General features: G+C 46.1%; 1 protein-coding gene across 1 annotated transcript; it reads left to right on the top strand.

Moving 5' to 3' along the window:
* Positions 1 to 797: 797 nt before the first annotated feature.
* On the top strand, positions 798 to 4,460 carry LOC121860187 (anti-lipopolysaccharide factor-like). The gene is made up of 4 exons (XM_042357255.1): positions 798 to 1,007; positions 1,573 to 1,698; positions 1,805 to 1,938; positions 3,588 to 4,460. Exons 2-4 carry the CDS (start codon positions 1,583 to 1,585, stop codon positions 3,701 to 3,703), a joined length of 366 nt encoding a protein of 121 aa, XP_042213189.1. The 5' UTR covers positions 798 to 1,007; positions 1,573 to 1,582; the 3' UTR covers positions 3,704 to 4,460.
* The last annotated feature ends 9,477 nt before the right edge of the window (positions 4,461 to 13,937 follow it).

The following is a 13,937-nucleotide window of genomic DNA, read 5'->3' as shown; positions in this document are numbered from 1 at the left end:
GGTGAGGGAGGCCAGCAGGTGAGGTACAGGTGAGGGAGGCCAGCAGGTGAGGTACAGGTGAGGGAGGTGAGAGGTAGGCCAGCAGGTGAGGTACAGGTGAGGTAGGCCAGCAGGTAGGCACAGGTGAGGAGGCCAGCAGGTGAGGCACAGGTGGGGAGGCCAGCAGGTGAGGTACAGGGGAGGTAGGCCAACAGGTGAGGTACAGGTGAGGGAGGCCAGCAGGTGAGGTACAGGTGAGGGAGGCCAGCAGGTGAGCAGGTGGGAGGCCAGCAGGTGAGGCACAGGTGAGATGAGGGAGGCCAGCAGGTGAGGCACAGGTGAGGGGGGCCAGCAGGTACAGGTAGGTACAGGTGAGGCACAGGTGAGGTAGGCCAGCAGGTAAGGTGCAGGTGAGGTACAGGTGAGGAAGGCCAAGGTGAGGTGCAGGAGGAGGCCAGCAGGTGAGGCAGGTGAGGGAGGCCAGCAGGGAGGTACAGGTGAGATAGGCCAGCAGGTGAGGGGAGGCCAGCAGGTGAGGCACAGGTGAGGTAGGCAAAGGTGAGGTACAGGTGAGGTAGGCCAGCAAGTGAGTGGCAGTGAGGTAGGCCAGCAAGTGAGGCACAGGTGAGGTAGGCCAGCAGGTGAGGTACAGGTGAGGGAGGCCAGCAGGTAAGGGTACAGGTGAGGTAGGCCAGCAGGTGAGGTACAGGTGAGGGAGGCCAGCAGGTAAGGTACAGGTGAGGGGATCAGCAGGTAAGGTACAGGTGAGGGGGATCAGCAGGTGTGGGACCTAAAACGTTTCAGTATGTCCCTTTTTTTTACATACTGGGAAACATGTGATCTATGTTCCGGTTAGGATGTGAGTCACAGCATCCGAGGCAGTGTATCAGGCAGACGGTGTTATACAGTATATCTGACAGCGCAGAGGACGGCAGCTGACAGAGCGGACCTGGTCCCTGTAACAGGCGGAGCACAGAGCGACATCTGGTGGACGATATTCAAGACTTCTTCACTGCTGCATTACTGAGGTGAGTTAACAGTGCTGGCAGAGTCAACGCTTGCACACACTTGTGAGCACAATACACACAAGTACAGACATAGACGTTACCCACACACTCATAGATGTCAACTACACGAACTAGTACTATTATTACTACTTCAATACTTAGATGTCATTCACAGTCAGTTATGACAATCATTCAGCTTTGACTCAATGATATGAGTGACTCGAGAGGCCGATACGGCACCGGCAGGGCCGTCCACAGATGTTGCACGTGTGGAGGGCTACATCTAATGCGTCTTTCAGGCGGTATGAGTCGAGCAAACTCGAAAGAATTAACACCTTTTCGTATGGTTCGCCCCCAAACGTTTATAGTTGGCCATAGAATACGTTGGTGTAATTGAAAAATTCACTCATCTGGTGTCGACCCTGGCGGCTCGACACCAGATTTTGTGATGACAGGTTTAAGGAGACCCCACTAGATACGTTCACTTAGCACCAGTTAGGAGACAAAATTAACACACAGAATCATTAATAAATACGAATACGAAATGCCAATAAACTCAACAATGAAACTCTCTCCCCCTGTACAGCTTGTTGAGGATGAGGGCGTGTACGGGCGTTGTGGTGGGCGTGCTGGCGTTGCTTATGGTCCTGTCTCAAGTGACTGGCCAAAATACGGAAAGTATAGTCACCCTCGTCCTACAGAAGCTGGGCGGGTGAGTCGTCCCACTTCAAGGTCCTACTTCATGACGAGAGAGAGAGAGAGAGAGAGAGAGAGAGAGAGAGAGAGAGACACTCATACCTGTACTCTCCCCCTCTCAGGTTGTGGCATAATGGCGAGGTGGACTTCATGGGCCACTCCTGTATGTACAACTACCGACCAACCATCTCCAGGTGGAAGCTCTACTACAAGGGCAAAATGTGGTGTCCTGGCTGGGCCCCCTTCTCTGGCAGGTGTAAGTACCTGTCATGTACCTGTGACCTGGCACCTGGACACGGTTGTATACGTGTACCTGGCACCTGGACACGGTTATATCATCATCATCATCATCATCATCATTATTATTAATATTATTATCATTAAAACCATTATTATATTATTATTATATTACTATTTTTTATATTATTATTATTATTATTATTATTATTATTATTATTATTATTATTATCATTATTATTATTATTAGTAGTAGTAGTAGTAGTAGTAGTAGTAGTAGTAGTAATTTGGAAACAAAATGCGTGTGGGTAAAGTGTCTCTGGCGGTAAGATCTCTCACAGAGGAATCCTCCGGTGGGGTGATGCCAATAAACAGAGAGACATTAAAACTACTGAAAGAGAAACATCCCCTGCAAGCGACGAAGAAGGCATCAGGTTCCAGGGTGACTATATCCCACCAAATGCTGTCCTGTTCGAGAAAATAACAGGAGAGATGGTGTGGAAAAAGGCACTGAAGACTCGAGGAGGAGCGGCCCTTCAGGTCTGGATGCAAACGGTTGGAGAGTCATCCTCAGCACAAACAAGTTAAGCCCTGTAGCAAGCGATCTCTGCACTGCCATTGCCGCCCTTGCAAGAAAGCTTGCATCCTCTTGCTGCCATCACCTCCAGGCCCTGACGGCCTGCCGCCTTATTCCTCTGGAAAAGAAACCAGGATGTAGACCTATAGGGGTGGGGGAAGTGCTGAGGCGGATCATCGGCAAATGCATAATGGAGGTGGTAAAGGACGATGTCAGGGCAGCAGCAGGGAACCTACAAGTCTGTGCTGGCCACCAGGCTGGTGGAGAGGCGGCCATTCACGCCATGAGATTGATATTTGAGCAGTGTGATTGTGAGGCCGTTCTCCTGGTGAATGCTTCAAACGCATTCAACATACTTAACCGCAAGGCTGCACTGCACAACATCAAGATCAAGTGTCCAAGCTTTGCAATGTATGTTGAAAATTCGTATAGGAATCCATCAGACCTCTATATAGTAAACAACAAGGCTCCAAGAGGTGATACCATCTTACAGTCGACCGAGGGAACAACGGAGGGGGACCCTGTTGCAATGGCATTGTATGCAATAGGCCTATCAGTGCTCCAACAAGGAATAAAGTTTGAAACAACTGGGGTCAAACAAGTGGCATATGCTGATGACCTTACATGAGCAGGAAAAGTGGAGTGCATCAAAAAGTGGTGGGACCTGGTAACATCGCGAGGTCCACAAATAGGGTACCACCCAAACGCCACCAAGTCCTTCCTCATCGTGAAGCCAGAACATTATGATCGGGCAGTGGAGGTGTTTGGCGTAAGTGAGGTCGACTGTCTTTCTCTCTCCTTCGGTCGGCTTTGCTCTGCCTCTGGGGAACGAGAGCCTCTGCCCCAATTCCGACAACTGCTGCAGATATTGACTACGAGGCTACAGTCACTGAATGCCGCATAGATCTGTGGCTCAACTAATTCAACACAGATAGGATAGCTACTTATGTATTAGGATATTTAATATTAAGGTAATAAAATGGTGGCGAAGGTGTGGCTATTGGGGGAGGCTGTAGTAGTAGTAGTAGTAGAGGAAATAGTAATAACGTTATCATGAGATTCAGAACTAAAGACGTAATTCTCCCCACCAGCCCGGAAGAAGAGCAGGTCAGGCGCCATTGAACACGCCACACGGGACTTTGTGCAGAAGGCTCTGGACAGCGGCCTGATCACCAAAGAGGACGCGTCTGCTTGGATCTCACAATAAAGAGTCGCTCCTAGCTCTTGACGTCACAAATATTGTTTACTCTAGTCTCTGTGATGTTCATTTGTTCTTTTTGAAACTAATGACCATTCAATCTTAACCTTTGAGAACGATGTCTTAACACCTTGCTTACTATGACTTAACCCCTTAAGTATGACACATCAACCCCTTGAGCACATATCCACTGCAAAACAGATTTAATTAAAAGAAGGTTTGGTTGTATAATACTAAACGACTGTATCTTGTGATGATTGTATAGCATTATATGAGTTGCCTTCATGAACAACACACGTGGACGCCTCAGCACTGTCAATATTTTTATTTTTTATTTTGTCTCTGATTAATTTCTGATTAGATTCACTGTTTCAATTCAGTTTCAATTCCATCACAATATGTTAAGTTAATTTAATCATTAACAAAGAATATCTACTTGTATTTTGTATTCTTCCTTTCACCTTTGTTAAGAATAGGCAAATGAGATGTGCAAGGTGTATGTACTTGGTGATTGGATTCATATTCTTAGTGTATCAATTTACACCACACACACACTAGCTTACGTGACCAACAGGGTAAAAACCCGTCGCTGCCATCCATTACAACTGACATTGTTTCTTCACTTTATATTTGTTTTCCTTTTTATAATGAAAATATTTGTTCAACAACCACCCTCCCCCCATGTCACTGCATAAGTTACTTCTGCCCATTATATTGTTAGTCTAGTTGGTGCTGTAGCCTTACAATAAACAGTTTATTATTATTATTATTTTTGTTATTGTTGTTGGAATTATGATTATTATTCCTATTATTATTATTATTATTATTATTATTATATTACTGGTGTTATTATTATTAAACACACACACACGCACGCACGCACTCAAACACACCTGTGTAGTATACCACTCATCTCGCTTACCCACCAGAGACATTCTTATCAATCACCTCATTACCACCTCAGAGTTAGGTGCCCATGAGCCAAGCTGATGCTAAACAGTATGTGGGGATTTTGAGCGAAATTTACACCACTGAGAACGAGGACCAGCCGCTATTATCACTATGACCTTAACTGACTTAGCGGACAAGTACCAACACACCTATCAGTGCTCTGGTCCCCAGCTGCCACTCCCACTCAAGTACAGAGACCCTACATCAAGACCTACAGGCCGATTACTGACTCTGCAGTGCGTCTCTTCGGGCAGTGGATAGTTCACCATCCCTGGACTGAAGTACTTAGTGTGGATGACGTGGACACCATATGGGTAAATTATACTAACAAATAGTGGTACTTTGCTGTCACTCGGAATCGAGTATGACAATCATCCAGCTATGATACAAAGATATGAGTAATTAAGGATGTCACCTTCGTTGGAGGGCTCTGAGATGACTAGAGAGGCCGATACGGGATCGGCAGGGTCGTCCACATATGTTGCACGAGTGAAGGACTACATCTAGGGCGGGAGGGGCAGCAGCAGCGTCTTTCCAGCGTTGGGGCTTGTCTGCCTCGGTTTGCAGTCGGGCTAACTCGAAAGTATTGGCACCTTTTCGTGTGGTGCTCCTCCAAGCGTTACAGTGTGGAGTAATCGTCTCCCAGGTGAGGGGGTCGATTTGGCACATTTTTAGGTTTGTCTTAAGAATATCCTTATACCTTTTCAATTGCCCGCCAGCGTTACGTTTACTATTCGTTAGGTGACTGTAAAGTAGCTGCTTTGGCAGTCTACTGTCGTCCATGCGGGTAACATGGCCAGTCCAGCATAGTTGTTCGTGGATAATTGTAGCCTCGATACTCCTACAGTTGGTGTCGGCGAGAATACTGGCATTTCTTCTCTTGTCTTCCCAGCGAACTCGGAGGACGAAACGTAGACTACGATGGCGAAAGTTTTCAAGTGCCTTAACGTGCCTCCTGTATGTGACCCATGTCTCACTGCCATATAGCAGGGTGGGGAGGACCACTGCTCGATATACATGCAGCTTTGTAGACAATTTTAGCTATCTACAGCTGAAGACACGGGTACGGAGTCTGCCAAAGGCTTGAGATGCACATCTGATCCGATGTTGAATCTCTTCATCGATGTCCGCGGTGGTGGATAGGTGGGAGCCGAGATACTGAAAGTGGGTAACATTAGAGAGGGTAGTACCGTTAAGCTGGATGGATGATGGAGGTGTGGCTGAACCTGGGACAGGCTGAAAGAGAATCTGAGTCTTGCATACATTCACCTCAAGGCCGAAGTGTGCATACGCATCTGCAGCAGGCTTACCCTTCCAGAAGAAGGTATAGCTAGACTCCCATTCTGTGAGTCGCCCTCGTCTGGGAGCCGGGACTCACTAATGGCTGCTATGTCGATGTTATACCTAACCAGCTCCTCTGCCACAAGGGCGGTTCTTCTTTAAGGACGCTCATTTGTGCCAGTATCCAGAAGGGTTCTGACATTCCATGCAGCGACCATATGAGGTTGCATAGTTTGTTTTTGTTTTGATCTGTGATTATGATTGTGTTCTCAGCCGCATAAGGATGACCTTACTGGGTGCAGTTGCCCAGTCAAGTTGGTTCTTTAGGCAGGCTATGTTTAGGGCAACTTTTTTCGCCCCCTCCCTATGTGGGGTGAGCAGAGTGACTCCTCGAAAGGGCGGCTCAGTCGCACAGATAGGGCCGGATTGCACTGCTTCCTAGAACCCATTGCATAAACGACCATCTTATCTGTGCCAGCCATGTGCAGAGGTGTGACTAAGAGTCTCCCCGGCAGTCATCTCTGTCTGTCCCTGTCGCCACTGTATCGGGGATTTGATGATGATGAGAGGTATGATGAGCTGGATGATGGCTGTGCGTGAGTTGGTTTATGTGGTGAGGCAAGAGCACAGGATGCAACCACACATTTTGGCTCTCCATTTTTCTGATCCAGTTGTGCAAGTATTGCAACGATTGGGAGAGGGAGAGTTGCAATGGACTGCTGATAGCCCAATTTGTTGGGTTTCGTCTTAGTAGCCCGAGAAGTCCGCCAGATCACACCCAGCAGATTTGCCCTGGATCAAAGAAACAGCGCCTTTTATCTCTGTCATGGGTTGCGCTGGGCCTCCCGCACAACCCATCCCAAATGTTTGTTTAGGTAGAGATAAGGTACCTGGCCAGCCGATAGGGGTCGCCTCAAAACCACATTTTAGCCAGTAGGCTTTAGACCTTGGGTTATAGAAGACCTCCTGCTCCGCGGACTTAAGAACAGGGGCCATACAGTCCTACCAGTGCTACGAGTGTGTGTGTGCAAATCCCCGAGATTGTTGTTAAGTCCAGCGACCAGTTAACACATCCTGTAAAGGAAGTGATCACTGGTGAGGGCCTGTTTGCTACAAGAGCACTCCAGGCCGGCCTAATAGATCTAAACGATTAATTCTCCAGGTTGACAAACTCTCCCTTATAACTTACGGTACTGTGGCGTGAATGTGAGTGACTGACCTATCCATGCAAATTATAAGTCCAGTGTATGGAATTGTGCCAAATAAACGTAAGTGCAATGATCTGCCCGTATCTGTGATCCCTCTATTATTATTAATATTATTACCAAAGGTAATGACTATTTGGTTATTACAAAGTATAACCAATAACTTAGATGGATGTGGGAAATTAATGTAATTCATTAAATCATCATTTATCAAGTACACAACGCACTGAAGGCCGGAAGCAGAGTGAAATTCTTCGTAGTGATACACCATAATCTCCTGGGTGAGTAACCAGTGTGAAGGTATCTGATTTCTACGGTAAGAAAACCACTTTCCTGCATTTAAAACGTAACAATCACAATGGCCACAACCGCTACAGGTCCCTTCACAACCCAGTCATCCGTGAAATACACACTGCAAAGAACTCCCACTACCCAACCAAGCTGAAACAAACCAACAACAATGGTGGGGTTGTGGTGGAGGAGAGGGTCAGGGTGGGGATGGTGGTGGAGGAGAAGGCCATGGTGGTGGTGGTGGTGGTGGAGGAGAGGGTCGTACTGGTGGTGGGGCAGGAGGAGGAGAGGGTCGTATTAGTGATGGTGGAGGAGGAGAGGGTCGTACTGGTGGTGGGGCAGGAGAAGGTTCGTACTGGTGGTGGGGCAGGAGAATGTCGTACTGGTGGTGGGGCAGGAGAGGGTCGTACTGGTAGTGGGGCAGGAGGAGAGAAGGTCGTATTAGTGATGTGGTGGAGGAGGAGAGGGTCGTACTGGTGGTGATGGGAGGAGCGGGTCGCACTGGTGGTGATGGGGGAGGCAGGTCGTACTGGTGGTGGGACAGGAGGAGGAGAAGGTCGTACTAGTGATGGTGGAGGATGAGGAGAGGGTCGTACTGGTGGTAGTGGAGGAGAGGGTCGTACTGGTGGTGGGGCAGGAGGAGGAGAGGGTCGTACTGGTGGAGGGCAGGAGGAGGAGAGGGTCGTACTGGTGGAGGGGCAGGAGGAGGAGAGGGTCGTACTGGTGGTGGTGGAGGAGGAGAGGGGACACCCAACACCCCTCGGGAAGCCCATGACCTTGGGAACCCCATAATATTTACCCCGACTCAGAGTGGTGGTGTTGTGTCACTCTTCCTACAACCACCACCACCACCAGACAACACCACACACAACCACCACCACCACACGCCAGACAACACCACACACAACCAACACCACTACCATCTCACACCAGACAACACCACACACAACCACCACCACCACCAGACAACATCACTCTACACTACCACACACCACCACACTACCACACACACCACACCACCACACACCACCACCACCACACACCACACACCATATATTCATTAATTCTATTACAACTGAAGAATTTGGATCGCTTCAAATTTTAGAACTTGTTTATTTCACCTGGTAATTAAACACCCTAACGCTACCTGGAAGCCTATGGATAGGTTAGGTTGGGTTAGGTTAGGTTAGGTTAGGCTAGTTAGGTTAGGTTAGGTTAGCTGGGGTGCTTTACTTCCACGTGATCCCTCCATATATGACAGAAAAGCAGGACAAATAAGTAAATTAAATTATATTACGCATTTATGTTGAGACCAAACTCAGACGTCACTGTCGCTAAGTCTTAAGAACACACACACACACACACACACACACACACACACAACACACACACACACACACACACACACACACACACACACACACACACACACACACACACACACACACACACACACACACACACACACACACACACACACACACACACACACACACACACACACACACACACACACACACACACACACACTTACTTCCTTCCTCTCGCCATAAGAAAATAAGGAATCTGCAATAGGCCGGTTGGCCTGTGCATGGCAGCTCCTGTCGAGAGTTACTACCACTCTCTATCATCCATGACTCTATCTAGCCTCCTTTTAAAACTTTCCAGAGTTCCCGCACTTACTACAAAGTTGCTAAGCTTGTTCCACTCGTCCACCACCCTATTTGTGAACCAGTTTCTTCCTATCTCCCTCCTAAACCTAAACTTATCCAACTTGAATCCGTTGCTCCGAGTCCTATCCTGCTCGGATATAATAAGAACTTTATTGATTCCTTTCACCCACTTAAATACTTCTATCATATCTCCCTGCACTCTTCATCTTTCTAGGGAATGCAAGTTAAGTTTCTTTAACCTATCCTGATATGGAAGGTTTCTAAGTCCCGGAATCATTTTTGTCATTCTTCGCTGCACCGACTCTAGTGAATTGATATCCATTCTATAATAGGGGCACCAGAACTGAATCGCATAATCGAGGTGCGGCCTGACTAGCGCAAGATATAGTTGCAATAAGACCTCTGCACTCTTGTTACTTACACTTCTAGATATAAAACCCAATACTCTGTTTGCCTTATTTCGAACATTAAGGCACTATTTTTTAGGCCGTAGGTCCGGGCTTACAAGTACCCCTAGGTCTCTTTCGCAAGTCGACTTCTCTAGGTTGATGTTGTTAATGCTGTATACATTATCGGTATTTTTTCTTCCAATATTAAGTACGCTGCACTTGCTGGTGTTGAATTTCATTTGCCATTTTTCAGACCACCCCTGCAGTTTATTTAGATCCTCCTGTAATGCATTTGCATCCTGCCCTGAATTAATCTGCCGCCCTATTTAAGTTTCATCTGCAAACTTGCTTATGTCACTGCTGATCCCAGTATCTAGATCGTTTATATAGATTATGAACAAGAGTGGGCCTTGTACTGACCCCTGGGGAACCCCACAACCTTCAATCCTCTTACAGCCTACACTAACAACGTGTCTCTATAATGATCCAGATTATTTTCTGTACTTGTTTTCTCTCGTTTCGTCTCGTCATACGTACCTACATCCTGAGTCTTATCTGAGGGGGAGAGTCTGGTTGTCCCACAGTGGTAAGTTCTCATCTGTTGGGATCCACTAGTGTTTTTACTCCCTCTAACATTGGTACGAACTCAATAAGACGGGATAGAGAATGAACAAAAGAATGTGTTGATAAAGATGGTGATTCACGTGAAGTTTACACACCCCAGCTTATTTCAGCTTAAGATTAAACATTCGAATGGTAACCTAACCTACCCCAAGTCGGATTAGGGTGTTTAATCATCAAATTAAATAAGCTGGAGAGTCTAATGTTAAGCTGAAATAAGCTGGTGTGTCAAATCTTAAGCTGGAATAAACTGGGGTACCTAATATTAAAGTGAAATAAACTGGGGTGTCTCATCTTCATGTGGTTATGTTACTCCATCCAGGACCGTTACACCATCTCCACACTCCCAAACGTTTGACTTGTGCTGCGCGTGTGACGTCTCAGTGAACGAACAACAATTGTCAAGCCATAAATTCCCATGACACATTCCCTAGAACATCGGGAGGTCCCAAAAACTCACCCGGGCCAAATTGCTTCTCGGAACACGTTCTTCCTGTTGTGTAATACTGGTGGTAGTGGTGGTAGGGGTAGTGGTGGTAGGGGTGGTAGGGGTAGTGATGGTAGGGGTGGTGGTGGTGTTTTTTTGTAATTGTTGTTGTTGGTGGTGGTGGTTGTAGCGGGACGGTGGTGGTGATAGTGGTTGAAGAAATTTGGCTTGGAAGAGAAGGAGGAGGAGAAAGAGTAGATGGAGGAAGAGGAGGAGGTGGAAGAGAAGAGGAGGAACAGTTGCAAAAAGAAGGAGGAGGAGGAGAGGAACAGGAACAGGAAGAAGAACAAGAGAAAACAAAAAATACAAGTACAAAAATAAGGAGAAATGGAACAACAACAACAACAACAACAACAAGGGAACCACAGAGGATTAACGATGATGTAAGGTCACGCTAGGTCACACGCTAAGGACAGGATATGAAGTAAATACGTGTTGAGAAAGTATCCCATGTACTAGACGGGACTAAAACGTTCCTCACTTAACACCCCCTCAGCTTGACAAAACACCTCGAGCCACACCTAAGAGCAGAGCGGAGAAGTGAAAGTTAACGTATCCTGTTATCCTGTCTTTGAGAGAGAGAGAGAGAGAGAGAGAGAGAGAGAGAGAGAGAGAGAGCTATGCGTGGAAGACAAAGATTTTAACTGAAGAATTGACAAAGTTAAGACAGATGAAATTTCTTCTCCGTTTTCATAATAGTTTGACCCAAAACACTTAGTAATGTTATTTAGATGATGAAGGTAATGGTCACCTGAACGTTAGACATCCCAGCTTAGTTTAACGTAAGATTAAACTCCTTAATGCAAGCAACTTAGGGGGTTAGTTTAGGTTAGGTTAGGTTAGGTTAGGTTAGGTTGATAAGTAAACATCTACACCTGGCCAACCACCCTACAATCAGGTCCGCCTTGTGTGAGGAGGACGGTATAGGTGACACTCGGAGCTGACCATCAAGTACAACCTCCACCAAGCACTTCAAGCGGCTGGTCCTTGGTGTGGCTAGTCCTCCATGTACCCAGAGTTAGTCAGACCTCACCTGAATTACGCGGTTCAGTTCTGGTCACCATACACAATGAAGAGAGGTTTCCCTTCAAGCATTCACAGATGGATGACAAAAATTAATCCCGGGCATTAGGAACCTTGAATATAGAGAATGAATGAAACCGCAGCGGGTCATACTGGACAGTCTCGTTTACACAACCCCTATCGCTCATATATCCATCCAACCTACTGTATGTTTGAAGCTATCCAGCGTATTAGAGTTAATGATGATGTTTGGTAACTTGTTCCACTCGTCCACTACTCTATTTCCAAACCAATGTCCATCCTTTACACGTTTAAATTTAAATATATCTTATCTAAAAGTCATTGCTACGTGTATTCTTCTGGTTTGATAGTTTAAATACCTTCATTTAACTCTAACTTAAGTAAATACAGTACTTAGGTATATAGGACATGTAAACAGAGAAACCAGATACCAGATGAACAAAGTTATGATAAATCCAACTGTGAGAAATATTTAGGAGTAATGACAAGTAGGAATCTTAAACCAAGTAAACAATGTGTAATTGCTCGAAACAAGGCTAAGAAAGTACTTGGGTTCATACAAAGGAGTGTTAGTTACAAGACTAGCGAGGTCATCCTCCTTCAATTCTGGTTACCGTACTACATAATGGATATAAAATCTCAAGAAAGAATTCAGAGGAGAACGACAAGACTAATCCCGGGCATTAGGAACCTTGAGTACAGAGACAGGTTAAAGCATCTTAATTTGAACTCCCTCGAGAGACGTAGAGTGAGGGGCGATATGATCGAGGTGTATAAATGGAAGTCAGGACTAAACAAAGGTGATATAACAAAGGTACTCAAACTATCCAACCAGGAGCGAACTCGTAACAATGGTTTTAAATTAGACAAATAGAGTAGTGGATGAGTGCATTATTAATTATGGAACAAGTTACCAAACATCACCATTAACCCTAATACGCTGGATAGCTTCAAACATAGGTTGGACGGATACATGAGCGATAGGGGTTGGGTGTAAACGGGACTGTCCAGTATGGGCCAATAGACCCGCTGCAGTTTCATTGATTCTTAAGTTGTCATTAATTTACCTGGACGCTTGAGGCCAGGTGTAGTCAATTAAAATGTCAGGTAGAACTTCTTAAGCTGTAATGATGGTGTTTAAATGTGTGTGTGCGTGTAAACGAACACACACACACACACAGATAACAGGGAAAGAGACAAACATCCGTACACCTAGGTGAAGGTTCTCACGTCTCACCTGGGGCAAAGGAGGCTCGGTGGCATGAATCACCTGAAGATTAGGGACCTCAGCTTATTTTACCAGATAATTAGACAACCTGAACCTAACATAACCTAACCTAAACTAGCCTAGCCTAACCCCCTATATAGCGTCAGGATGTTCGGTTAGGTTAGGTTTAGAATCAGGGTGTTCAATTATCTGGTGAGATAAGTTGGAGCTAACCGCACGTGGTCTTTATCTGGAGCATCTCGCCCTCTCCTGCCGCGGCTCCTGGAGGATGTTTGGGTATCCTAATTCTTGTAATAATTCACAATTCTTAATCGACCAGCCGCTGGCCAAAGGGGAAGTATATCATAGATCGATAGATTCTACTATTACTTCGTCTGAACTAATTTCTATTACCGTCACTCATAAAGTTCTCTGTTAAGATTCAACATCATGAAGTAAGGAGGTGTAACATGTACCAACGGGACGAAGAAACATCATAACTGAGACTAAATTTGAAAATTACCTGGTGTGTGTGCTGATAACGATCTGAAGTTATCGAACCATTATGAGGAGAAGGTTAATCAAGCAATTGAACTAGTAGGTCTTATAATAAGGTCGTTCACGCACACCTAGATAGTCCGTCCCTCATAACGCTCTACACGAGTGAGGCGTTCCCCATCTGATACGCTAGAGACTGTCAGTTAATTGAAAATGTTCAAAGGAGGGCCACCAGACTGGTGCGTGCACTACGGCACCTCAGTTACCCAGAGAGATTAGAGCGCCTGCATTTGTTTAGTTTATACTGTAGACGAGCAAGGGGTGACTTTAATGAAGTCTGCAACACCTCAGAGGACACTACTCAGTAGAATGTTCATACCTGGCGGATGGACGCCCCACTAGAGGTCACAGCTGAAGGTTGAAAAGGCCATAAGTTCAAAAAATTATCAGGGCAAACTTTGTTGGAGTGTGAGTTGTGAACTGTTGGAGTCTTCTTCCAGAGAGTGTTGTGACGGCAGGTTCAGGTAGTGTGAGTTGTGAACTGTTGGAGTCTTCTTCCAGAGAGTGTTGTGACGGCAGGTTCAGGTACATTCAGG

The sequence above is a fragment of the Homarus americanus genome, unplaced genomic scaffold, assembly GCF_018991925.1.
Source record: "Homarus americanus isolate GMGI-L3 unplaced genomic scaffold, GMGI_Hamer_2.0 scaffold21914, whole genome shotgun sequence".
NCBI lineage: Eukaryota > Metazoa > Arthropoda > Malacostraca > Decapoda > Nephropidae > Homarus > Homarus americanus.
The sequence above is the reverse complement of the archived record's forward strand: the minus strand, read 5'-3'. Positions and strand labels throughout refer to the sequence as shown.